The sequence below is a fragment of the Podarcis filfolensis genome, assembly GCF_964270895.1.
Source record: "Podarcis filfolensis genome assembly, chromosome: 7".
Classification (NCBI taxonomy): Eukaryota; Metazoa; Chordata; class Lepidosauria; order Squamata; family Lacertidae; genus Podarcis; species Podarcis filfolensis.
Window position 1 is genome coordinate 80802557 of NC_139603.1, and position 25231 is coordinate 80827787.

The 25231-nt window shown below is 42.3% G+C and overlaps 2 protein-coding genes across 12 annotated transcripts in view; both read right to left on the minus strand.

The window, feature by feature from the left end:
* DNAAF11 (dynein axonemal assembly factor 11) overlaps positions 1 to 14157 on the minus strand; it is a 38061-nt gene extending 23904 nt beyond the window's left edge. For 2 of the 6 annotated variants that reach the window (XR_014549946.1, XM_083622137.1), the window contains exons 1-6: positions 14082 to 14157; positions 10926 to 11093; positions 10038 to 10115; positions 5347 to 5519; positions 3893 to 4131; positions 3263 to 3451 (exon numbers count right to left, since the gene is read on the minus strand). Coding sequence is in view for 5 of the 6 variants with exons in the window: in XM_083622137.1 (XP_083478263.1) it covers positions 3263 to 3451; positions 3893 to 4131; positions 5347 to 5519; positions 10038 to 10115; positions 10926 to 11093; positions 14082 to 14142 (908 nt within the window). In the remaining variant the exon portion in view is untranslated. Of the gene's footprint in view, positions 1 to 3262; positions 3452 to 3892; positions 4132 to 5346; positions 5520 to 10037; positions 10116 to 10925; positions 11094 to 13463; positions 13620 to 14081 lie in introns of those variants that run through there. The other 4 variants (XM_083622141.1, XM_083622138.1, XM_083622139.1 and 1 more) reach the window with 3 other exon arrangements.
* TMEM71 (transmembrane protein 71) overlaps positions 1 to 25231 on the minus strand; it is a 188200-nt gene that overhangs the window by 147923 nt on the left and 15046 nt on the right. For 4 of the 6 annotated variants that reach the window (XM_083622312.1, XM_083622311.1, XM_083622314.1 and 1 more), the window contains exons 3-8: positions 23886 to 24098; positions 22050 to 22213; positions 21735 to 21923; positions 19872 to 19947; positions 17850 to 17914; positions 15874 to 17068 (exon numbers count right to left, since the gene is read on the minus strand). In XM_083622312.1, coding sequence (XP_083478438.1) covers positions 17046 to 17068; positions 17850 to 17914; positions 19872 to 19947; positions 21735 to 21923; positions 22050 to 22213; positions 23886 to 24098 — 730 coding nt within the window. In that variant the 3' untranslated portion in view covers positions 15874 to 17045. Of the gene's footprint in view, positions 1 to 15873; positions 17069 to 17849; positions 17915 to 19871; positions 19948 to 20915; positions 21378 to 21734; positions 21924 to 22049; positions 22214 to 23885; positions 24099 to 25231 lie in introns of those variants that run through there. The other 2 variants (XR_014549966.1, XM_083622315.1) reach the window with 2 other exon arrangements.

The following is a 25231-nucleotide window of genomic DNA, read 5'->3' on the forward strand; positions in this document are numbered from 1 at the left end:
AAGGTAACCAAGACAGAAATGGGAAGGCAAGAGGAAGATTTTTGGGTGTGAACTAGCTTTTAAATAAAACACAAAAACATTTGCTTAATGCAAGGAGGACACCTGGCATATTGCTCTACTTTAGAAATGCAAACAAAGTTAAAACTGCAGTCAGTTATGTTGTCATCCCCCAATTGGCTCAGTTCTTGGATAATAAATGCCAATCCAAACAGAAGGATTTTATGCTATTTCCAAATAACTGCTCTGTCAATGCTAGTCTTAAGCACCTAATTTTAATGAAACTTACTCCCAAAGGGGTATACTTATAACCAAGGTGCCTATGCCCCTGCTGTTTGAACATGGTGCATGAATAACATTGTAAAGAAGGAGTGCTTGGCTGATTTCACTGCATGCAATGGAACCTTAAAAAGAGGAGCTCTCCATGGTACTTTGAAAGCAAGTCATGCATGGTTATCGCAACGAGTTCTAATGTAGAGATGGTGGCTGCTTCTTCGTGAGCACTGGAGCCAGCAAATATTCTGCAAATAGAACTGCAATAGTCTAACCCCCAATCTATCTGCAAAATCTTCCCCTCCTGCCCTTAGCAAAATATAAGCACGCTGGAATATACAGTGGTACCTCTAGTTGCGTTCCGCTCGTTACGGACTTTCAGCTTACGAATGCGGCAAACCCGGAAGTGTTTACTTCCGGGTTTGCCACACGCACATGTGCAGAAGCGATCTGTGCGCTTTGCGCATGGGCAGAAGTGATCTGCGCACTTCGTGCATGCACAGAAGCGCTCAATCGCGCTGCACACATGCGCGGAAGAGGCGCTCTAGTTGCGGACTTTTCAGGGTGCGAATGGCACCCCGAAACAGATTAAGTACACAATTAGAGGTACCACTGTATTCCATATGCTTAAGTCAGTGTTTTTTAAAACTGAAAGGCTTATGCCCTCCCACAGGGAGAGTGTGTCACACACATATATTTTGTGCAATGGGTCTGCAAAAGTACAGTGAAAATGCTTGCCTGATTTCAAGAGGAAAGGATAGGTTCCAAAGCATAGGTTTTGCCACACTTAAAAGACTGATTTCTTACAGGTGCTGAATGAGAAGTATGTGCAACTTATAACAGTGCCAGTTCTGCAGATCAAAGTGACCAAGTGGTCATATATGGGGTGAAGCAATCCTGCAAGTAAACTGGCCCCAATCTATTAAGGCAGTGGTTTTCAACCTGTGTGCCATGGCACCCTGGGGTGCCTTGAATGATGGTCAGGGGTGCCGCGGGCAACACTGGGATCTGTCCCTCTTTCCTTCCCTCCCTCCTCTGATGCCCTCTCATGTCCCTGCCTCCCAAAAGCTTGCACAGTTGTTTATTGCAGCAGCCCTGGCTATAAGCTCTGCATGCGAATGGTGCCTCTGGGAGGCACCTCTGTTTGGGGCGGGGTGGGGGGCAGCTCAGAGACCAGGGACAACAGCAGCATCTGCCCGAAGGACTCCCAAGGACAGGGGAGAGGAGAAGTGGCTGAAGGAACACTCCACAAGGGAGTGTATTTAAAAAAGGGTGAGAGGCTGTCATTTCTACAGGCAACGGGTGACATAACTGGGCTCCTGAGCCCTACAGAAGTGCTGCAGAAAGAATGTAGTTGGTTAAGGGAGCCATGGACTCAAAAAGGTTGTAAACCTGGAACCCTCCGGAGACCCACTCCCCAAGAAATCAACAACAGACAAAGAAGTGCGTAAGCACAAACAAGGACAAGAAAATGTGCAGAAGGGGCCTAGAAGAGACTTAAGGGCCTCGGACATAAGAACACCAGATTGATGGACTGGATGTAATGGACAGAAAGGACTGACATGACCCGAAACCAGGAAGAAGGGACGTTGGATAAAAATTAGAGATATCAAGGGAAATTCTTTTGTTAATTTTGGAATTAGTGCAACATTAATGAAATACCAGGGAATATGCCGGAAAGGAACTAAATTGGCTTTAGCAGAAATGATTTAAGGAGATATGAATGAATATGACGTAAACTTTGAAATTTTAAGATTTTTAAGATAAGATAAGGTTAAAGAGATTAAGGTAAATTGAATAACAGATTAAATTAAAAGATGGAAAGGTTATGTTGAATTAATAAATAAGATAGATTGTGAAGATTAATTATTAAAATTAAAATTGAGAAACATGGGAAGAATTTGCTGGAATAAATGAATTAAACTAGAATACAAAAAGGGAGGTGTGAGGAAGTTCAAGAAATAAGCAAATGAAAAGTTGTAATCTGAGATTTGTACTTTTCTTTTTTCTTTTTTGGTTTTTCTTCTTGTTTTATTTTTTGCTGTATTCTTTTTGTTTTTCTTGTTTTTGTTTATGTATTGATGAAATTTTGAATAAATATCATTTTTTTAAAAAAAAACAAAAAGGTTGAAAACCTCTGTATTAAGGGCTTAATATACTGATAGTAAGACCTTGAACTTGGTCCAGTAGGAAATAGGCAACCAGTGCAGATCTAGAGCATAGAGTATATGAAGTGCTTCATATTCATTATCTCAGGAACCTCCACAAAGACACTGCAAAGTAGGCCAGTATTATTTCCCACCCACCAAACACACCGGTGCTGAAGGAGAACATCTTGCCTATTCTCCCAGCTACATGGGAGTATCTTATCTAAGAGTAGCTCCTGCAACACTGGGATAAATTTTAAACTACTCAACGACCTGGGCAGAACCATAGTGCAATTCTGGTACAGATACAAGATTTGAACCTGAGATTTCATGGCTCAGTCACCACTCAGCCAGTCTCATGAGAGAATTTGATTAGTCCCGTCTAGTGGAGCGAATGGAAGCAATCCACCCACAGATCCCCTTCTCTACTGGAGGAAGATCACTTCCAAGCTTTTACCATTTCCTGTACTCAAGCATCACCTCACTTACCTTAACTTTTACTTGTAACCATGCACCTTGCTTTAACCACTGCTTTAAACTACTGCAGGGTACCACGGGGCATTTATATGGGTACAATCTACAGCAGACACTCATAGGCAACATCTGCAATATTTTTGTGGCATAATAGTTACTGCCCTAATAAGGATTCTGGATCTTTCCTTACAGTCCCACACAGCTATCTCTACTTTTTTATTTCTGCAATAAAGATGTTGTGCAGATTATAGTCATTAGACCTAAGCGATGCTGAATGTCGCTGAGATAGAAGGGGCAAAGATTAACAATATTTGGTATTGTGGATAAGTGAAAATCAGTGCAAACATGGCAAAAGTGCATTAGAATTATACCTGTTTTCTTTTGCTTTATTTTTTTCTTCAATATATCTGTGAGCTTCTAACCTAGCCTCCGGAGTATGAGGCACAGGTTCCTCCCAAAAGGCTCTCTCTTCTTCATCATCTTCCTTTATCACTAAATCACGGTATTCATTTCCTTCTTCAGCCTTCTGCTGGTTCTCTTTCTCTCTTACAGAATATGGGCTGAAAAAAGCAACACGCACACAAAGTATCTTTGAAACTTTATTAATTTTAAATCATACCCCGCTTTTCAATAATATTTATGGCATGCATTACACTGTAATAAAATATGATTGAAAGTGGCAGCTAAAAATGTAAAAGTCTGGGAATAAAAATGTTTTCACCAGGCGCTTAAAGTTTAGCAATGTGGATGCCAGGCAAGTCTCATAGAGGAAGTAATTCCATAATTATGGTGCCACCACAGAGAAGGCCATTTCTCCAGGTTGCACCCATTTTGCTTCAGATGGCAGGGCAGATACTGATGGAGATTCTCAGCACATGAGAGCCCTGTGTGACCTAAAGAGACATATAGCCTACCATTATGCTATACATAAGTCTTTCCAGGGCAGAAAAAAAAATCTGTATCAAGAGAAAGATATAAAATAGGCTAATAAAAACACATACATGCTGTTATTGATGTCTGTGTACCACCGTCCATCGTATCCTGGATTATATTTCTTTTGATTCTCGTTTTTCTTCTTCTTCTCCTGCTTTTCTTGTATCCTTCTCTGTGCCTCTTCTTTTTCTTGTCTTCTTTTAATCAGGTAGGCCTTCTCCTGCTCTTGGATTTGTTTTGCTACCTCAGGGTAGCTCTGTAAAGCCTGAATCCTCTCTGAACGTCCTATCTCTTTAGAATCCAAAAACTTAAAGGGAGGGAACAAAATAAAAGCTCAATACAAACACCAAAGAAATCCATCCCCCATTCAATCATTTTTATTAAATCCATTTTAGTATACAATGGAAATAAAAACTACCCACTGATTCTCCATCATACTTGACCTCAGCAAACTATAGCCCAGGTGACTAACCTTCTTCAGGCCAAAGATCACATTGGCTTATTGCAAACTCTTCCAGAGTTGTACACCCAAAGTGGTTTATTGTGGCTCTTTCACATCACAGCAAAGTATGATTTCCTGTTATACCTGAACTGGGTCATTGTGGAGGTTACTTGATGCCACACTGTGTATGTTTCTTAAAGCTACTTTACGCAAATCATTTTTAACTTCATGAAGGAAATAGAAGTTTTAGACAAGAGTCTAAAACGTAATTACATGTGGACTAGTTTTTACAAACTATTAACAAGACTGGTGTACGTACAGCTATGTTTTGCTCCAGGAAAAATCAAAAGCAAGTCAGTCAGTGGTCATAAACTTGACTTTTACCAATTCCTTCTTTTCATCTTGCCTAGTAAACATCAGGTGAAAAGATTAAAATATGCAAAATTTGCCCCTGGTTAAAAACCATAGTTAAGAAGCATACTGCCTTTATTTTTAGATCATGCATCCATGTGTTGGAAGAGGTATCATCTTAGAGAAGGAAATCCATCCTATGTTCCTCTTTTAGGATGGTACTGGCAATATGCATATTTATAAGCACATGTATTAAAAATAATTAAGAAATTATATCCTGCCCAATTAATCAAATGCATGTTTTTAGTTGATTAACAGTTGAGACCTATACAATGCAAACCTATACAACAACTCTCTACGTTAGCCATTTTTAGAAAACAGGTCAAAACATAATTATTTGCCCCAGCCTTTGGAACCTGATAGTGATGGATACTGGTTAGAGTGGAACGCTGCTGTTCTTACATTGGATATATGGTTTTGCTTTGTTTTATATTACTGTTTATACTGCATGTTGTATTATCAGCCACACTGTGCTCTAATCTGGAGGAAGGGCAAAGTATAAAGACTTTGAATTAATTAATTCGTGTTTAAGCCCTACTGAGTTCAACTGGTAAAACAAATGAACCAAATTAATGCTACATCTCTAATCTATATTTTGCTTTAGTGTGTTGGATTAACCTGGCCCTTGACACAAAGGTGCTTGCAGTTAATATTTTACATGAGACGTACTTTGAGTTGATGAAGGGTAGCAACGACAAACTGCCTATAACCTTCAAAATCAGTGCAGGGGTTTCCGGTAAGGAAGAGCTCTTTAAGGTGTATGTTGTTTTTCAGGGCCTTAACACTGGACAATTCTCCAACGAAATTAGCTGTCAAATCCAGCTTCTCCAATTCTTCACAGCCTATTTGGCAAATATGAGAGGGTTTAAAAAAAAATCATTATTAACTCTTCATTTAATAAGCACACCCTCTCACCTCCAAGTCATCATGGGACACAGCTCCTGCTTGCCTTTCAATTCACAAACAAAAACGTCAGATTCTAAGAAGACAACTGACATCTTAAAAATTAGGAAAGTGTGCTTGTTTTTAACTCAGACTTCTTATAAAACAGAAGAGTCAATTAAAGATGATGTTCATTTGATATGTGTAAAAATTGAGAACTACGTGCAGAGTTTGCTTCTGACCTATCTAGTCCAGCATCCTGTTCTCACAGTGGCCAACCAAATGCCTGTGGGAAATGAGCAGGATTCAAGCACAACAGCACCCTCTCTTCCTGTGTTTTCCAGCAGCTGGTATTCCTCATCATCATCATCATAGTAATAATAATTCATTATTTAAACCCCGCCCATCTGGCTGGGCTTCCCCAGCCACTTTGGGCTGCTTCCAACAAAATATTAAATATACCAAATATACCAAAATATTAAAATACCAAAATTAATGAATGTTAGAATGATGTTGGATAGAAATTAAGTGGTTTCCAGCTGTAATGCTTTAAGAGAATATGGAAAAAGGGTTATAAATAGGTAAAAACATAATTAAAATGATGTTGGATTGGAAATAAGTGGTATTAGCAACAAAGTTAATAAGAATATGCAAAAATGAATTGATAATGGATGAAAATACAGAGTTATAAAATGTTAAGTTATAGAGATAAGATAAATGAAAGAGGGTAAGGATTTGCTGATTTGATTATTTAAATGGGAATACAAGAAGAGGAGGTGTGAGGAAGTCAAAGAAACAAGCAAATGAGTTTTAAGTTATGAAAAATGGAATTATTTTTAATTTTTCTTATTTTTTCTGTGTGTTTATTTTTATTTCTTTTTTTCTTTTATTATGTGTTTTTGTATATTTGTTTTTGTAAAACTTTAATAAATATTTCTTAAAAAAAAAAAAATTAAAATACCGTAATGCATCAAACATTAAAAGCTTCCCTAAACAGGGCTGCCTTCAGATGTCTTCTAAAAGTCTGGTAGTCGTTGTTCTCTTTGACATCTGGTGGGAGGGCGTTCCACAGGGCGGGTGCCACTACCGAGAAGGCCCTCTGCCTGGTTCCCTGTAACTTGGCTTCTCGCAGCAAGGGAACCGCCAGAAGGCCCTCAGTGCTGGACCTCATTGTCCAGGTAGAATGATGGGGGTGGAGACGCTCCTTCAGATATACTGGACCGAGGCCATTTAGGGCTTTAAAGGTCAGCACCAACACTTTGAATTGTGCTCAGAAACGTGCTGGGAGCCAATGTAGGTCTTTCAAGAAAATTCAAAAAGCATTGCTGCCTCCAACTGTGGAGGTGGAGCACAGGCATAATTACTAGCAGCCATTGATAGCCCTCGCCTACATGAATTTCTCTAATCCTCTTTTAAAGCCATCTAAGTTGGTGGCCATCACTGCCCTATGTGGGAGCAAGTTCCACAGTTTAACTATGTACTGTGTGAATAAGTATTTATTTTATCTTTATTTATTTATTCATCTTAATAGCCTTAACAAGAACACATCTGTAGCCCTAAATAAACAGAACAATTAATGTCTCTCTACTGACTTGCTAGTGCGTAATCCCATTTAGAGCTGATACCTTTCCGGATCATATACAGCAGGATTATTTAAATTATTTTAGCAACCTTGCCCTGAAACATTGCCCCTTTGCTGGACTGTTGCTTTGCCCAGCCAGCATACAAGAAATCTTAGCCTTAACACTCCTGTAGCAGAGGGAATAGTACAGAACTGTAATTGCTATCATTTCTGTCTTGCACCTGCTTCCTGTATTTAGACCATTTGCTCCCTCCTGTTCTCTACATGTGGTCACTAGGAACTTTTGCTTTCCTTTGATCGTAGACGTGTTCTTATAGGATATAATCTATTAGAGGTGCTTAGCTTAGGGCTGACCCCATCTCAAAAAAGGGACAAAAATCGATCAGATTATATATAATACGTCTAAGATTTATAGTTTTATGTGACCCAGATGATTAGAGGGTTAATTTTGCAACTCTGAGCTTCCAAGGTGGAAATTCTTTCGTCGATACAGTTGTCTCACAGAAAAGCAGGATGAAATCAGAAGGGAGAAACAGTAGTTCTCCAGAGTTATATGCAATAATATACTGGGAACTTCATTTATATTCTGATTAATCTTAGCATTCATTTGGGCTGTTATCAGTTTCCATTTTTAAAGAGACTCTAGCTACAGCAATATGCTTCTGCCTTGCACACTGAATGTTTCTCCTGCAATTGGTTGCTAAATTGGTCTGTGATTTTTCCACATTCTTTCATAACTGGCTTGTGCTGTGAAGAATGTAACTAACATTCAGAAGTGACTCCCCCTAAGCTCAGTCAGACTTAATTTTGGGCAAATGGATGTAGAACACAGCCTCACACTGCAATCTTACACAGGTCTACTGAGAAGTAAACTCCACAGTTTTCAGTGGAACTTACTCCCAAAAAAGTCTACATTATCTCATTTACTCTGCTGAAAGATGGGATAACAAGATGAAAAGGTGGACAGGGCTCCTGAACCTTTAATAGATGTATAGAAAAGTGGATTTCAGCCCTGAAGCATATCATGCAAGCTGCACCTGCTGAAGTCCCCTCTTCTACACGACTATTAAAGGTGCTAGTTTTCAAATGGCTGCCCTCCTACACAATCAGATTAACATATGAAGCTGATATTGAGCCAGATCATTGGTTCATTTTTCATGGCCACAGCCTCCAGCTCAGAGTCAGAGTCAGAAGAGCTGGCCAAGTCTAGGGCTGCTGCATGGCCAGCTGGGGAATTGGACCTGGTTCTCAAGGCTGATGGTTTGGAGCCCATGGAACCTTACGCTGGTGGTCGAGAACTTGTAGAGCCTGAGTCAGGAAACTCACAGATGCCGTCCTCTGAGCCTGACTCGGTGGAGGAATCTAGTCCCTCCTGCACTGCTGTGTCTGCACACCAGGTGGGAGTTCACAGAAAGAATGCGAGGCACTTGTCTTCAAGCCAAGGAGACAACCCTCTAAGATCCATAGTCTTCAGGCCAAAGGACTAGAGCCTGGAAAGGGCAGAGTGGAGGGAAGTACTCATAAAAGCCTGTTTACCTCCAGCCTTTGTTGGAGCAAGCTTCTCACTTGGATCTACTCAAGGCTGGCTGGCCTTGACTCTATTCCCACCTGGTATGGCGGAGTCAGGACATCACTGAGCCAGCAGCATCTACGCTGGCTGGCAGTAGCTCTCTGAGATTTCAGACATAAAGCAGAGCTTCCAAGGGTGAAACTAAGCTATGTTCCTGTCTGCTTGCATGCACACCTGCTTTCCATCTGCCCAACCTGCACATTATATAAACAAACAAAACAGGTCTCCAGCACTTTCTCCTCACAATAAAACTCTCCCCCTGAAGCCTCCTGCTTTTTGTGGGAGAGAAACAGTGACATGCTTGAAATGTTAGAAGCTCACATTTTGTTCTCAAAATCAAGTCATCCCCTAACCCTAAGAATTCTAGAAACAGCATAGCCAAGGATCCATTTCTAGAGATGAGGGTGAGGCATACTAGAATATACTGGCCCTAAATTAATCTTACCACCATTTAAATGCACAGCCTTACAGAAGATATTTGATTAACCAGTCCGACTGCACAGCTACCCTTTGGCTAGCTTGCATAGTTCAGCAGTCCAACTGCCGCACTGGAGAATTGGGCAATCACTCGAAATACATTGCCATGACTATTTAAGCACAATACAGTCATACCTCATGTTGCGTCTACTTCAGGTTACATGTTTTCGTGTTGTGTCCCACGGCAACCCGGAAGTACCGGAACGAGTTACTTCGGGGTTTTGCCACTCGCACGTGCGCAGAAGAGCTAAATCACACCATGCGCATGCACAGACACAGTGCTTCAACTTGCGTCAGTTCTGTGTTATGGACGGGCCTCCAGAACGGATCCCATCCATAGCACGAGGTTCCACTGTACTCCAAAGCTTCAATCTAGTGTTGTGCCAACTCACTCAAATAACGTATCAACAAAATTCTGTGGGCTGAAGGACTTATGTGTGAAGATCACGTACAATGTTTTGATGTCACAGGCTGTTGGGAAAGGATCCCCTGCAGACAAAACTAAAGTGAGAGCAGGTCTCTTTCTCACCCAGACTAATGAATAAGCCTGGCATGGAAGTGCTTCTATTGAGCATCACCTATCAATTCAAGGAGGTGTCTCAAGCTGGATAAAGTTTGTTCCACTTGCTGAATGCAAACATCTCTGCTTGATATTCCTTCTGTTGACAGGTTCAATAACTTGAACCTAGACAAGTTAATAAATATCTGCTTCCGAGAAACAGAAAATCCATGTGTGCCCAGAATCCAGCAGGGTTTCAGCAGTACCATTCTCTATCATAAAAAGATGAATCCTTTTCCATATTAACAAGCATGACTTACATATTTTTTTTTGTAAGGCAAAGATCTTACCTTCCAAATTCTCAATTTTTTCAATGTTGTTTAAAGCCAAATTTAAATATTCAAGTTTCTTCAGTTTGCTAACATTTTCTGAAACAGAATTTATTAATGATCACGTCAATCTGCAAGATTAGGCTTAATGAAGAAGATACAGTAATAGTTTTTAAATTACCAACCGAGCAGAAATTAAAACAGGCAAAAAAAAAAAAGTATTCAAGAAGCCAAAAGACCACAGTGTTATTAATACTATTATTATTCATTTCATTTCTGCACCTCTCTCTATATTTTTAAGAGGATGAATCAAAGCATTACCATTCCATTCAAATAAATTAGAAGACTAGTGAATGAATTCAGTTCAAATGGAAGGGGAATTGAGATGACAGTGGCTCTGCTAAGAATGAGATTGGATCTCTGTCCCCCAAAAGCAGCATTCTGGGAGCAGGAACAGGCAGCAGGGATTTAAGCAGGATGCTCATATGACCTGGCAAAAAATGGAAGTGTAAGACAAGGCTTGTTTTCTTTTTTGATAGGCTTGAACCAGCTCAGCAGGCAGAAGGCTTGCTCCTGAAGGAGTTTTGGATCTGGCATCACTCTATGCTGGCTTAAAATGACAGCTTGCTTTACACCAGCTTCTTGAGATTAAGGGAGTGACCCTATACACAATTTACTCACCGCATTTGTAAGTTTCAGAGGAAGCAGAAAGGTAAATTAATGAACAACTTCCTGGTTATAGCTTGTGAACTATTTGTATAGGACAAAACAGAAAGGAGTTTTTGAAAGCTGTTTTCTCTTCTTAAAACGTTATGGGCCTTGAACACCTTATCCCTTTTAAAACTCCCAATATCATCTTAGACCATTTTCAGCTGTCAGACAGATTAATACATCACTGAGTTTACTCACCAATTTTGGGGATCAGATTATTTTGAAGATACAGAATTTTCAAATCCCGGCACCATTTGTCAAGATGTTCTATTTTCTCTATATTTTGCTGGTGTAAGGAAATTTCTTCCAAGGAAAAGATTTCACAGTTGTTATGTTCTGCCCTTTGTCTAACTAGCTCTTCTGTGACTGAAAGAAATATCATAGTAAATACAGAAGCAATTCCTTCCATAAAGTAAGGCCACATTCATTGCCTTAGAAAGATATCAAAGCCAGAAGTGGGTTTTATATTCTCACTTCTGCATTTGATACTTTTCTAAGGCAATACTTCTTGCAGTAGCATAGAAAAATAGAAGCTGCCCATTGGTCCGTCCAGCTCATTAATGTTGACACTGACTGGCAGCAGTTTTCCAGAGTCTCAGACAGGATGCTTTCCTAGTTCTACCTGAAGATCCTGGTGAGTGAACCTGAGAACTTCTGTGGTGTATAAAATATGTGTTTTGTGGGGAAATTAATTTCATCACAGGAAAAAACAACATCAGCTTGGTTAAATGATGTGCAGAACTGATCTCATAAAGAATACATTCCAATGCTGTTTTTGTGGGAGATTTTGCAATTAAACCTAACAGTGCATGTCTATGCTAATTAGTAAATAAAGACCACAAAGCTGTAAATTTCTAGAGAAGGCTCAGCTGGGTCATGCTCCCGTATTTTGGGGGAGGGAGGGAGGGAGGGAGGAAGGCTTGTTTCCTATTCCTTTTGCTCTCTTTTCTCTTCTTTTTGAACCACGCAACTGACCAGGCACATGAGACTGGGGCTCCCGAGTGCCAGACTCCATGTTTGAAACGAACTGTTGCAATTTGTACTGCAGAAGTTTTTGCCTGTGTTGTTTTTGCTGTAGCGCTGAACAATGCATGAATGAGACCTCTGGTTACCGTAAGTAAAGCGTTTAACCTTACTTAAGTTTGTAGTCTATTCACTATGAGAGAGGGGTAGAGGCGGGGGAGCACATTGTGAGCACTCAGTAGTTTTATATTACTTTCTATTGATCCGAAGTGCTCAGAAAAAATATGTCTAAACCTTTCTACAATTTCTACTTTTAGTTAAGTATTTTTATTTATTTACTTGATTGGGGGGGGCAACTATCCCCACCACCACCACTGCTGCCCCCTTGAGCACATGCTCTTGACTTGGAAATCCCTTCTGCACATGTTTTTGGGCTGTCAGAACCAGGAATGCCCTCTGCATATGCACAGAGATGAGCTCCCCTTCCGCAGGCTGAAAAAGGTTTCCTGCAGGTGCCCTTGCCTCCTTAGCTTATTCAGCATCCCCTTTCCACGTGCTCCCTGTACGGGAATATGTCCTCTGTACATGCTCAGGCCCACCGTCTTCAAAGTCATTCCCCCTTGGCTTGAGAAACGTTCTCTGCACATGCTCTTGGCTTGGGGAGAAATGCCTCCTCAATAATACTGTGCCGGATTTACGTATAAGCTAAACAAGCTATAGCTTAGGGCCCCACTCTCTTAGGGACCCCCCCCCCCAAATTAAAGGAAAAACAACAACTGGATGTACATTTCCAAAATATAAAAAACAAATAAAATAAAATCATTTTAATAATTATTTCACTATTAATATACTTCTTCCTAATTGTATTTCAGCTCAACAACTGCTTTGATAAAATACATATTTTGTTATGTGCAAATGGCTTTAGATACCTATTTGGTCCATAAATTACCATATAGCATATATTCAACATAAAAAACAGCGACAATTTGTTGTTGACAAAGGACAGCTGGACATATAAAGGGCCCCATTACCTTCAGTAGCTTAGGGCCTAATCGAACCTAAATCCGGCCCTGAATAATAATAATAATAATAATAATAATAATAATAGTAATAATAATAGGGACCCGTCCATCTGACTGGGTTGCCCCAGGCACTCTGGGATATAATAATAATAATAATAATAATAATAATAATAGGGACCCGTCCATCTGACTGGGTTGCCCCAGGCTCTCTGAGAAATAATAATAATAATAATAATAATAATAATAATAATAATAGGGACCTGCCCAGCTAACACGACACATTAGAAGAAACTTCCCTATATAGGGCTGCCTTCAGATGTCTTCTAAAGGTTATGCAGCTGTTTAGCTACGGTGTGGGGAGAAAGAACGCTCCCTGCTCTCTGCACATGCTCCAGAGACAGGCGAGAGGTGGCAGCAAACACCAGGAGCCACGAGGCGCAGGGGGTGTGAGGGAAGGGCGTGGGAACTGCATTTCCCAGGAGGCTTTGCGCGCGGGGCAGGGACAGGGTCACGTGCTTTGAGCGACCGTTACAAACGACGGCTGGCCGCGTTCTAAATGCACGGCGAGGTCCTGCTCTGAAGGCATCGCAAGGCTGTTCTCTCAGAGAAAACCGGTTCCGGGGTTTCTCCCTCCCCCCCCAAAAAAAACACACACCCTCCGCCCCATTTTTCCCTCAGGCTCGGCGCCGAGCGGTTCGCACCCCCCTCCCCCCCACCCCGCCGGCGAAGACGCGAGGAAAGCGGGACTCACTGCGCCCCATGGTCGCTGACTGGGCCTTCGCTTTGCTTCGGCGGCGGCCTCCTCCTCACGGCTGACGCCGTCGCCATGGCAACCGAGCGCAGGAGGCGGGGCCTACCCGGCGGTTTATATTACGTTCCTCTTTCCTCGCGGCGGCTAAAGAGGTAAGGGCTGGGGAAATGGAACTCTCTTCGTACAATTCCGGACGCCGAGTGGCTTTTCTCGCGGGGGTTTTGCCCACGCTTGTGTTCTAAGGCTCCAGAGCTGGCTCCCAGCAACGCGAATGCACAGACAAGCCGACAGGGGCGAGGGGGGTGCATTGTAGGCCAAGGAAATGCCTAGCCAGCCCCGGGCTCGCTATCTGGACTTGGGGAGGGGGTTAGAAAATGGGGAGGCAGTTCGGTTTTGTGCCGGAAGTGTAGGACAGCACTAGGTTGGGTTCGCACCCCTTTGGCAGGAAGAATCTTTTCTCTTTTGCGTCCCCAATTTACTGCCCCCGCGGCGGGAACAGCCCTCCCACGTTGCCGGTATTTCTGTGCCGGATGAATCTCAAAGCGGCTTAAAAAACAATGGATAACGCCAACATTATAGAGCAACACGAATGCGGCGTGGATCAAGCCACGAGCTCACCTGCGCTTCGCGAAATAAGCATTTTAATCTCGAAAATGGCTTCGCTTGGGTTGTAAGGCATGCTAAACAATGCCCCACTGTGGCTTTAAAAGGGAAGTAGACGCCTGCTTCTTGGGAGAAAAGCAATGACAAACCTAGACAGCATCTTAAAAAGCAGAGACATCACCTTGCCAACAAAGGTCCGTATAGTTAAAGCTATTCTTTTCCCGGTAGTGATGTATGGAAGTGAGAGCTGGACCATCAAGAAGGCTGATCGCCAAAGAATTGATGCTTTGGAATTATGGAGCTGGAGGAGACTCTTGAGAGTCCCATGGACTGCAAGAAGATCAAACCTATCTATTCTGAAGGAAATCAGCCCTGAGTGTTCACTGGAAGGACAGATCCTGAAGCTGAGGCTCCAATACTTTGGCCACCTCATGAGAAGAGAAGACTCCCTGGAAAAGACCCTGATGTTGGGAAAGATGGAGGGCACAAGGAGAAGGGGATGACAGAGGACGAGATGGTTGGACAGTGTTCTCGAAGCTACCAACATGAGTTTGACCAAGCTGCGGGAGGCAGTGGAAGACAGGGGTGCCTGGCGTGCTCTGGTCCATGGGGTCACGAAGAGTCGGACACGACTAAACGACTAAACAACAACAAGTGTTGTTTGACAAATTTGTATACCACCCCTTCACCCAAAGATCTCAAGGAGGAATTTCACAGCATGAAATGCAAAACAAAAACACAAAATGTGTAATTAAAAACAAGCCAGTAACACACATGCGCGCAATTAAAAGGACATAGGATGTTGATCAACAGAAGGCCTGGTTGAAGAGGAACATTTTCGCTGGGGCCTGAAGCTGTTCAAATTTATTTTATTTTTTTATTCAGTTTCTAGGTTGCTCTTCATCCATACATGGAACTCCCTGGACTTAATTAAACCTATGGAACTCACTGCCCATAGTCACAGCTAGACTGATTCAGGGCCCTCGGGACTTTTATGGCTTATTGGCCATGGCAGCTAAATGGAACCTCCAGGTCCAGAAGCAGCATACCTCTATTAAGGGGCAGTTGTGGCAGAGAGGGAAGGGATTAGCGCTTTTGGGTTCACATGGAGGATACCTGCAGGAAAAACAACAAACTCAGCTGTAAAATTGCACCATCTGGTGGCTCAAGGTGCACTTTATAGAGAATCGGTCTAACTTCTACAATGCTTTCTGTGTGTGTGTGTGTGTGAACAAAACAAAAAGTGCAAGCATAACACAAAGAAAACAAAGAACCGAAAATGTAAACCATAAAGCGTCACAGCCTGGAAACACTGAAAGTACAAAAATACAGTGCACTAGCATAGCTGTCAACTTTTCCCTTTTCTTGCGAGGAATCCTATTCAGAATAAGGGAATTTCCCTTTAAAAAAGGGAACAGTTAGTAGCTATGTGCACTAGTCATTAGCATCTGTCTGGCAGGGAACACTTCCTCGTGGTCTTTTGCAGGGATGCCTTCCTAGCGCTTACTCCCTGAGACTGCTTTTGGGCTGGTGTTTGCCAAGGATCGAACCTGAGGGCTCAAAGGATGTGTTCTGCCTCTGAGCTATGGCCCCACTGCAGATGAGTAATAGGATAATGGAAGATGAGGAAAAGCAGATGGACAGGTAGATGGTTGCATATGCAACCTTTTTGCCTGCCACAATTTTGCACACCAAGTTGAATGTATAGTGCTCTGCATTGCCCCACAAACTTGGAACCAAGCAATTTATTTCTTCCCAAATGCATACTTCAGATTTCAAAATAACAAGTGTATCTGCAACATAAAAATAATGATAATTGCACTAATGTGCATCAAAAACTTTATTGTAAAATATGTGTTCAAATACAAGTACAGTATAGGTTTCAGGATTAGGTGCCTTGATTATAAGTATCACTAAAACGTGGTGATTTGCTCTTATAGTTTATACAGTATTGCAAGTAAGAAAGGTGCACAAATGATACAAAAATCCCGAACTTTTCTTGACCAAGAAATTTATGGTGCAGGGAATCAGAGTGACACAGCCGGACTGAATGCAAGACATTATTTATTCTAATTTACTGAGTTATTTACATCCTGCCTTTCCTCCAAGTAACTCAGAGTGGTGCTTTATCCTCACAACAGCCCTGTAAGGTAGGCATATTCTGAGAGAGACAATGGTACCTTCTAGGCCCTCCAGACCTGAGTGGGAAGTCTGAACTTGAGTTTCCCCATCTCTACTCCCAACCCAGTTTGGAAAACTGGATGCAGGTAATCAAACATGAACCTTTCATAAAATCAGTTTGGACGTATCCTGTCAACTGATAAGCTGGCAAACAAAGTGAACAAACAGTCCCGCACTGGATTAAGGGAGGGCAGCAGTTTTCAAACTGTTGTGTGGGGAAGCCTCTCTGGGTTCCCCAACAAGAACATCAGAAATAGTGGGCAAGCATTTCTTAAAGGTCACTTGCCTACCACTGACTGTTTTTCCCATGCAATGCACACATAGCTATAGGATGAGGCTAGTTTGCTAGCAGCATCCATTCATTGCTCGGGCACTCCATACTTTCCAAAATTAGCAGTTTGATCAGCAAAGAGGGTGCATATTGGCTCATGTGTTAAAACTGCCAAGGTAAGTGAGATGAGTGCTGTACCCCATAGTTGCCTTTCACCAGGGGTCCTTTACCTTTACCTTAATTGCCAACCCAATGTCCTGGCCCAGCTTGGGTTTTTACCAGTTCCTAAATCCTGAAAATCGTGAGATGCTGTCAGAATCCTCATTCCTCAAAATGCTTTTTCATCTGTATCCTTGGTGCAGCTTGAAGGCATGTGGTTTAAAAAAAAACAAAAAAAAATTGCAGATGTTCCTACAGGTAGCTTAGGCAAGGATTCCAGAAGAATGTGGAAACAAACAAGATTCTGAAGGGAAAGGATGATTATTCTCCGCAGATCACATGAACTGACAGGTGGTCCCATGAAGGGACTAGTACAAAAGTGCCAGTGAACCTGATAGAAGAAGGGGAAAGAATGACAAGTATTACACAGCTGAAAACCATCTAACATTCTCACATTTGTCAGTATAACTTAAGACACAATCATTTAGGCATGTTGATTCCTAGTCATGCAGCAGTCTGTAAGTTGATGGAAATAAACATCTTGGTAAATATGATTAGAGAAGTTTTATATCTTGGTTAAGAAATTATTATGAAGTCCAAATTAGCAGTGAAATAGGTATGAAACAGCACTGCAAAATAAGTTCATAAACCTATTCTTTTGGTGTTTTATTAAAAATAAAATATAGATGATTATGATGATTGCTTAATGGGCACAGCACACACTTGTTTTCAGAAGAATTAGGTACCTCCAGTCAGGACTCATGCAGACTTTTGTGCCACACTTTCCAGGTGTGGGTCTGCGCTTCAAAGCTCCATACCCAAGTGGTTTGTTTGTTGTCTGAGCGCTTTCCCTGGGAAAACCCACATTTTACCACTGAATGGCAAATGGCAATCCATGGGGAAGCCCTTTGCCATTTGCTCCAATTCAGCGGAAAAATGGGGGTTTTCCCGGGGAATGCGCAGGGACAAAAAGAAAACCACTCAGGCACAGAGCTTTAAAGCTTGGCCCTGTGCCTAAAAACGTGGCCAAAAGGAAGTCTGGGTGAACCCTCAATCCCACAAATCATAGAATTGTAGGGTTGGAAGGGACCCCAAGGGTCATCTAGTCCAACCCCCTGCAATGTAGGAATCATCCGGCATGTAGCAAGGATAAACATTTATTTTTTGCTTACAAATTAAAATGATGATCAACAGCAAGAAGCTCAGCAGAGTTGTAAACAGTCCTCCCAGAAAGAATCTGAAACGACAAGAATCAACATAAATCACATATTAAGCATTATTTATTTGTTTATATTCTGGTTAAATGCCCAGGCGGCTTCTAAGCAGTTTGCAAATCATTTTAAAAATGAACAACATTGCTAAAATTCAAATTTAAGCTACAGTGTAATTGAATTAGAATAGACTATAAATTAAAGTAAGATTGTATGGGGACTGTTTGTGGGGTAAGGAACTGTGCCCAAATTCAGATGAATTCTCCATATGCTTTTCTTGACATTCAAAACAGTTTTGACCTCAAACCCTATTTGGATTTGAGCATGGGACCCTGCAAGCCCACCTTATTCACACCACCATTTACTTTGGTATTACACTAAGCCTGCAACTTATGTGCATTTAACTTGTGCGTATTCAGCTTTAATCACTTGGCAAAAAAATATAGAAAAATTAAAAAGGGGGAATGGGGGCAGGGGTCCCAGGAAAAAAAACTTTATCACTCCTACCTGCTATTGCACACAATGTGTTTTGACTATGCACAATTTTGCCCTTAGGTGTGATCCCCCAGAATGCAATCTTTGTGTGAGTTGTGGGCTTACTGTATATGACAACAATCCAATTTGAGATGCCCCTCAAAGGCTTGCACATTGTCAGAGGCAGAGATGTCCTACCCGAGAGAGAGCAATTCCCTAGTGTGTTGTCCTTACATTAATAACTTTCAGAATTTAGGATGTCCCTATACATAAGGTATTGAGAAGCGGGTGGCGCTGTGGGTTAAAACACAGAGCCTAGGACTTGCCAATCAGAAGGTTGGCGGTTCGAATCCCCGCGACGGGGTGAGTTCCCATTGCTCAGTCCCTGCTCCTGCCAACCTTGCAGTTCAAAAGCACGTCAAACTGCAAGTAGATAAATAGGTACCGCTCCAGTGGGAAGGTAAACGGCGTTTCTGTGCGCTGCTCTGGTTAGCCAGAAGCGACTTAGTCATGACCCGGAAGCTGTATGCCGGCTCCCTCGGCCAATAAAGCAAGATGAGCGCTGCAACCCCAGAGTCTGTCACGACTGGACCTAATGGTCCGGGGTCCCTTTACCTTTTATACATAAGGTAAAGTTTATGAAGTACTTACAGAATGAGGAGTCTCTGTTAAAGGAAGCCACAGCTTCTCTACAGCTGAGTCCTCTCCCTACCCAGAGGCCTCTTCCAGTTTCACCTACTTCACTTAAGTGCAAACCCACTCAAAAAGATAGTGTCCTCCCACTATATTCCCACCACAGACCTCTCCTTATTTTAGTCTTTTATTATAAGCGTATTTCTTGAATATTAATAAAACAGGATGGATCAAAAAGCTCAGAGCAGGAAAGGCTCAAATAGTCAATAACCAATGCAAATATAATTAATTCATTTCCCTTCTATGTCAAAGTCACATCATCTTAATATTAAATCAGGCAGGGAGATCTGCAGAGCAATGACAGCTATGTGTTTCATTCACCCTCCAGCCATGAACTCAAGAGCCTGTCAACAAGGTCAGGCTAAGCTGGTGGCTTTTCACATCAGGAGCCAAGATAACAACCAGCTTGGCATTCTCCAAATCTCTCCCAGAAATTCACCCTGGTCACTAGTTCATAAGTGGGCATCAAAATGGCTTTCATTTGGCTCTACTTGGAGATCAGTTTTCTGTTAAATGGCTAAATAGGAAGTGGGTGGTCATCTGGATATGCCACTCATTAGTATTCGATTTTTTAAAAAAAGTTCAACCTAAACTAGAGCAACACACTATGGTATCATTTCACAAACTGATTTTGAAGCCTGCCTGAATTTTCCATTCAACAGAACCAAGAGGCTGCTGTTAATCCAAAGGACCCTTGAGCTCCCATGTCTGGTCACATGATTTGCCGAAGGACAGTTTATATAGCTTCTTTGAAAAACTCTTTGAATGCATTATAGATGAAAGTGCTGCTATATATAAAAAGACATTCAGATTTACCTTACGCAGAGGGAAATGATCAAACACATGGAGAGCACGATAACCGGGCAGAGGTCATGCCTTACTGTAAAAGGCTCTATTTAGAACACACACACACACACACAGAGAGAGAGAGAGAGAGAGAGAGAGGGAGAGAGAGGGGGAGAGAGAGAAACAGTTATTGCAAGAATGTTACCTTCCAGGGTCTTGGGCAAGAGGTGTTTCCTATCTCATGATGCCTGTCCCTTTTGCCTGGAGGTGCTGGAGACTGAACCTAGGAGCTTCTGCATCCAAAACTCTGGTTTCTGCGTTGCATGGGGTTGGACTAGGTAACCGTCTGGATCCCTTCCAACTCTACAGTCTTAGGATTCTATGAAAACATACGCTCTGCCATTGGGCCATGGTCCCTTCCACCCCTTAATGCCATTTTTCCACAAGGAGTTTTCATTATATCTTCCCCTGGAATTTAACTGTAGCATGGGCCCCTGAAAAAGGCTGCAGAGCACAGGCTGTTGGTGAGATGATTTGTAGAATGAAAGAAGAGACTTTTGGCCACCTCAAAAGTAAGGTAAAGGTAAAGGGACCCCTGACCATTAGGTCCAGTCGTGACCGACTCTGGGGTTGCGGCGCTCATCTCGCTTTATTGGCCGAGGGAGCCGGTGTACAGCTTCTGGGTCATGTGGCCAGCATGACTAAGCCGCTTCTGGGCAAACCAGAGCAGCACACAGAAACACCGTATACCTTCCCGCCAAGCGGTACCTGTTTATCTATTTGCACTTTGACGTGCTTTCAATCTGCTAGGTTGGCAGGAGCAGGGACCGAGCAACGGGAGCTCACCCCGTTGCGGGGATTCGAACCGCCAACCTTCTGATCGGCAAGTCCTAGTCGTCTCTGTGGTTTAACCCACAGTGCCACCCGCATCCCCAGAAGTAAGGTAAGGGCAGCTAAAACTCTGCTTCTCGCCTGTGAGCATTTCCCCAAAATGTTATATCCCCTTTGGTGATGTTTTAATGCTCCTTTTTCTCATTAATCAATGAAGAAGGATTGTAAAGAATGAAGGAGAAATTTCCAGTGCTGTGCTAGCTTTAATCCAGAAGACCTGTTCCGGACTAGATCACACCTTGACCAGCACAAAATACCTAGTACAGGCAAGGCCTTGGTAAAGAATGACTGATAGGGAATGAACAGTGCACCAAAGCATTTGTATAAATGAGGTTACATATTGCAGAGCTCAGGCATTCCTGGAGCCATAATAATGTAAGTGGAGAATTAGGCCATAATTAAGCTGATTTAATCCTCCTGATTTTTTTTAAGCCCACCAAATACGACATGACAGATGTTACAGAATGTATTCAAAGTATTCATCTTAGCTACTGTTATTATGTTCTTGGGCTTTTTTTAATAAAGAGCATGTTCCTAGCAACTTCTGCTTGTTTTCTTTCTTTCTAATGATCATAAGTGGGGCTGTGGATTTATTTCCCTTCTATCCTGCTCTTCCTCACAACAGAACATACTGTGGCTGCCAACCTTCATAAAAACCAAAAATAAAAAACAATTAAAATCCCAGTTCTAAAACCACAAATGCAAAATACACCATGATGGTCAGCAATAAGCAGCAGATAACAAGATGTCAAGTATGTACCAAATGTCTGCAAGAATGAGCCTGACATATGTGGCAACCAGATCTCCACTGGGAGAGAGTTCCACAGCTGAGGTGCCACCACTGAGAAGGTTCTGTTTCATGTGGCAGCCCCCCAAGCTGCAGTCATCAAAGGCATGACAGGCAGAACCTCCCATGCCAATCTTAAAACCCAGGATAGTTTGTACAAGGAAAGGCATATCATAAACAGAGAGCTCTGTAACACAGAGAAGGGTTTAACTCACTTGAACAGTCCAAAGATTTTTCATAGAAGTACTCTTCTTCTGCTGGGGGAAAGATACAAGTAGGTGAATAATGCTGCTCTTTTCTGGGTTTTGTCCAAGTTGCATCTTTCGAAGAAGAGGGCTTCTTTTGTACCAGACTGTGTCTCTCTGCCCTTTGGGCTTTGCAATTGAAAGCAGCATCAACGGTACCTGTAAAAAAACCATTGAAAAACATGTATCGTAAGCACAGATGTTTGTGCCTTGTCACAAATCTTCCTTTAAGTACAATACCTATTAGAATAGCTGCTGGCTTTCCTGAGCAAAGTCAATGCTCACCAGTGTCGTCATATTCATTGGCGTCCCCCTTCATGTCTCCATCAAACCAAGCATCCTCTACGTGAGGTAAGTCAATAGTGGTGCTATTCAACCATGATTTAGAGGCTCCAATACTGAACAAACTAGCAAGGGATCGGCGGATTCTCTTTCTTCTCCGAAATATTCTGGCACAAAAAAATAAACCAGAACATTAGTACAAAACTGATCTACAAATGCCTATGAAGCATTTAACCCATTAAGTTCTCATCTGTAACAGAAACAAAGTACTTAACTTACATGTAATTAAGTTTTACACATATTCTTCTGCTACCCTCATCTTTCTTTCTTTCTTTCTTTCCTTCCTTCCTTCCTTCCTTCCTTCCTTCCTTCCTTCCTTCCTTCCTGTTTCTTTCCTGTTTTCAATTCTGTACCCAGGGCAGCTGTCTACCAGATCCATCTGGTATGCAGGCTGAGACCCTATCTGCCTGCGGACTGTCTCTCCAGAGTGGTGCATGCTCTGGTTATCTATCGCTTGGACTACTGCAGTGCGCTTTACATGGGGCTACCTTTGAAGGAGACCCAGAAACTGCAATTAATCCAGAATGTGGCAGCTAGACTGGTGACTGGGAGCGGCTGCTGAGACCATATAACACCAGTTCTGAAAGTCCTACATTGGCACCCAGTATGTTTCCGAGCACAATTCAAAGTGTTGGTGTTGACCTTTAAAGCCCTAAACAGCCTCGGTCCAGTATACCTGAAGGAGCGCCTCCACCCCGATTGTTCTGCCCGGACACTGCGGTCCAGCGCCGAGGGCCTTCTGGCTGTTCCTTCACTGCGAGAAACATAGCTACAGGGAACCAGGCAGAGGGCCTTCTCGGTGTTGGCCCCCCGCCCTGTGAAACGCCCTCCCACCAGATGTCAAAGATAAACAACTACCTGACATTTAGAAGACATCTGAAGGCAGCCCTGTTTAGGGATGTTTTTAATGTGTGACATTTTAATGTATTTTTAACCTTTGTTGGAAGCCACCCAGAGTGTCTGGGGAAACCCAGCCAGATGGGCGGGGTACAAATAATAAATTATTATTATTATTACTATTATTATTCCTCCCTGCCAGAATTTAGGTTGTAAGCTCCATGGCAGAGAGGTCTCTATTGTTAATGGCCCTTGCAAAGCACTGTCCTACTGATGGTGAATTTTCATTGTTATCAACAGCAACATGATTCAGAGCAGAGAACCAAGATTTATCTCTTGGGAATCTGCACCATGGGTGGAGAACCTCAGATGTGGTGGCCAAATGCAGCCCTCCAGTGCTCTCTTTGTTTCCCACTTCTCTTCAGCCCAAACCCCTGTTCTGGGTCTTCCTCAAGTGTTTTACAGGTATTGAATTGTCACTGAGCTGTGATTGTATCTCTTTCTTGCCTGGATCCAAGATGTCTGTATGTTGAGACCTCTGACTTTTGTGTGCCTGGAATGTAGTTTGTTGTACAATGGTAAAAGTCACACACTCTTGCCCTGGGCCCCACTCAATTCTCCCTCTGGCCTCTTCCGCCACTGGCATGTGATCCCTAGACGGCTAATTATGAGTGAAAGTTGCTCGGGTTGAAAAAGGTTCTCCACTCCTAATCTGCACTTTTGTAAAGAATATAGATTCTCAACAAGCTACCAAAGGCAGCAAACCATAACAGTGAACTCATAGGCTGGTTTATATAGTAGTTAATTCCTTTGAAAAGGCCTCCTATAAGCAGGGAGATGGTGCATGAAAGTAACTGAACAGGACTCAGTAACATTGGTTTTGCAGAATGTGTGGAAGGCACTTGCTTCTCCAATAGAACTTATACACGAGATCACATTTACCTAACTAATTTCTCTTTATAGGTAACACTTGTTTGGGATAGACTCAGCGTGACGTTGCCATCTTCATCGGACAGAAAACTGTCCTCTGTGAGTAAGTAGTAGCCATTAGTAAGAAGCCGAGGGCTCCGGCGACAAGCCAAGACACAGCCTGTGCAGGGGTTGGTGGAGCAACATTCGTAGAAGGTCTCGTGGTCCAGGAAAGCATCTGTGCATCTATGACAATAATAGCAAAAATTCTGTTACTCAGACATCTGGCAGAAGACCACAAGGCAGCAAGTTCCCGAGCGGGTAGTTCTGTTGGTCTGTTGCAGTTAGTGCAACAAGAAGCCTTGTGGAACATTTACGACGAACAGATTTATTGTTACTTATTTATACAGAAAATATATAAACATTTAGCAACATCTGGAGGGCCACAGGTTCCCTACCTCTGATGTGGAGAGTTCTGAGCCAGATGGACCAGTGACCTTGCTTTTATCTGGTATCTATACTAAGGCATGTATAATTACATTCCAACATACACATGATATTTCCAAGGGGTTATAATGCCCAGGGCAAGTGAAATTACCCTACGTGCTTTTCCAAAATTTAGCAAAATAGTTATGGGTTCAAAATGTACTAGAATGCACAAAAACGGGCATTTTTTGAGAAAATATATCAAAAAATGAGACAACCATGCTAAAAATATGAGTATGGGTTTTCATGTAGGTTTTTAAAAATGGCGTATTAATGTAGAAACGGGATAGAAGGAATAAAAACATGCAAAATTGACACAGACTAGACGTGGAGCTACCCATTCATCGCTGCTTCCTTGAGCAATCAATCAAGTGGCTCTAACTTGTTCTACATTGTCCAACCCACCTAGACATAGCCCAGCCCCATGGCATCTATTATTTATCTTAAATGTTTCTGACCTGCTCTTTCATTTCAAGCAACAATTCTGAAGTAGGTATCAATAAGATACACACAACACAAAAGATAACAGCATAAAACAAGGCAAGTAAATCACAGCCACAAAAAGCATTCCACCTGGCATCCTACCACATCCAAGACTTGGGTGAATTCCCAGGTCTTTACATGGTGCTAGGTAGATCTTAAAAAGCAGAGACATCACCTTGCTGACAAAGGTCCGTATAGTTAAAGCTATGGTTTTTTCAGTAGTGATGTATGGAAGTGAGAGTTGGACCATAAAGAAGGCTGAGCGCCAAAGAATGGATGCTTTTGAATTATGGTGCTGGAGGAGACTCTTGAGAGTCCCATGGACTGCAAGAAGATCAAACCTATCCATTCTTAAGGAAATCCGCCTTGAGTGCTCACTAGAAGGACAGATCCTGAAGCTGAGGCTCCAG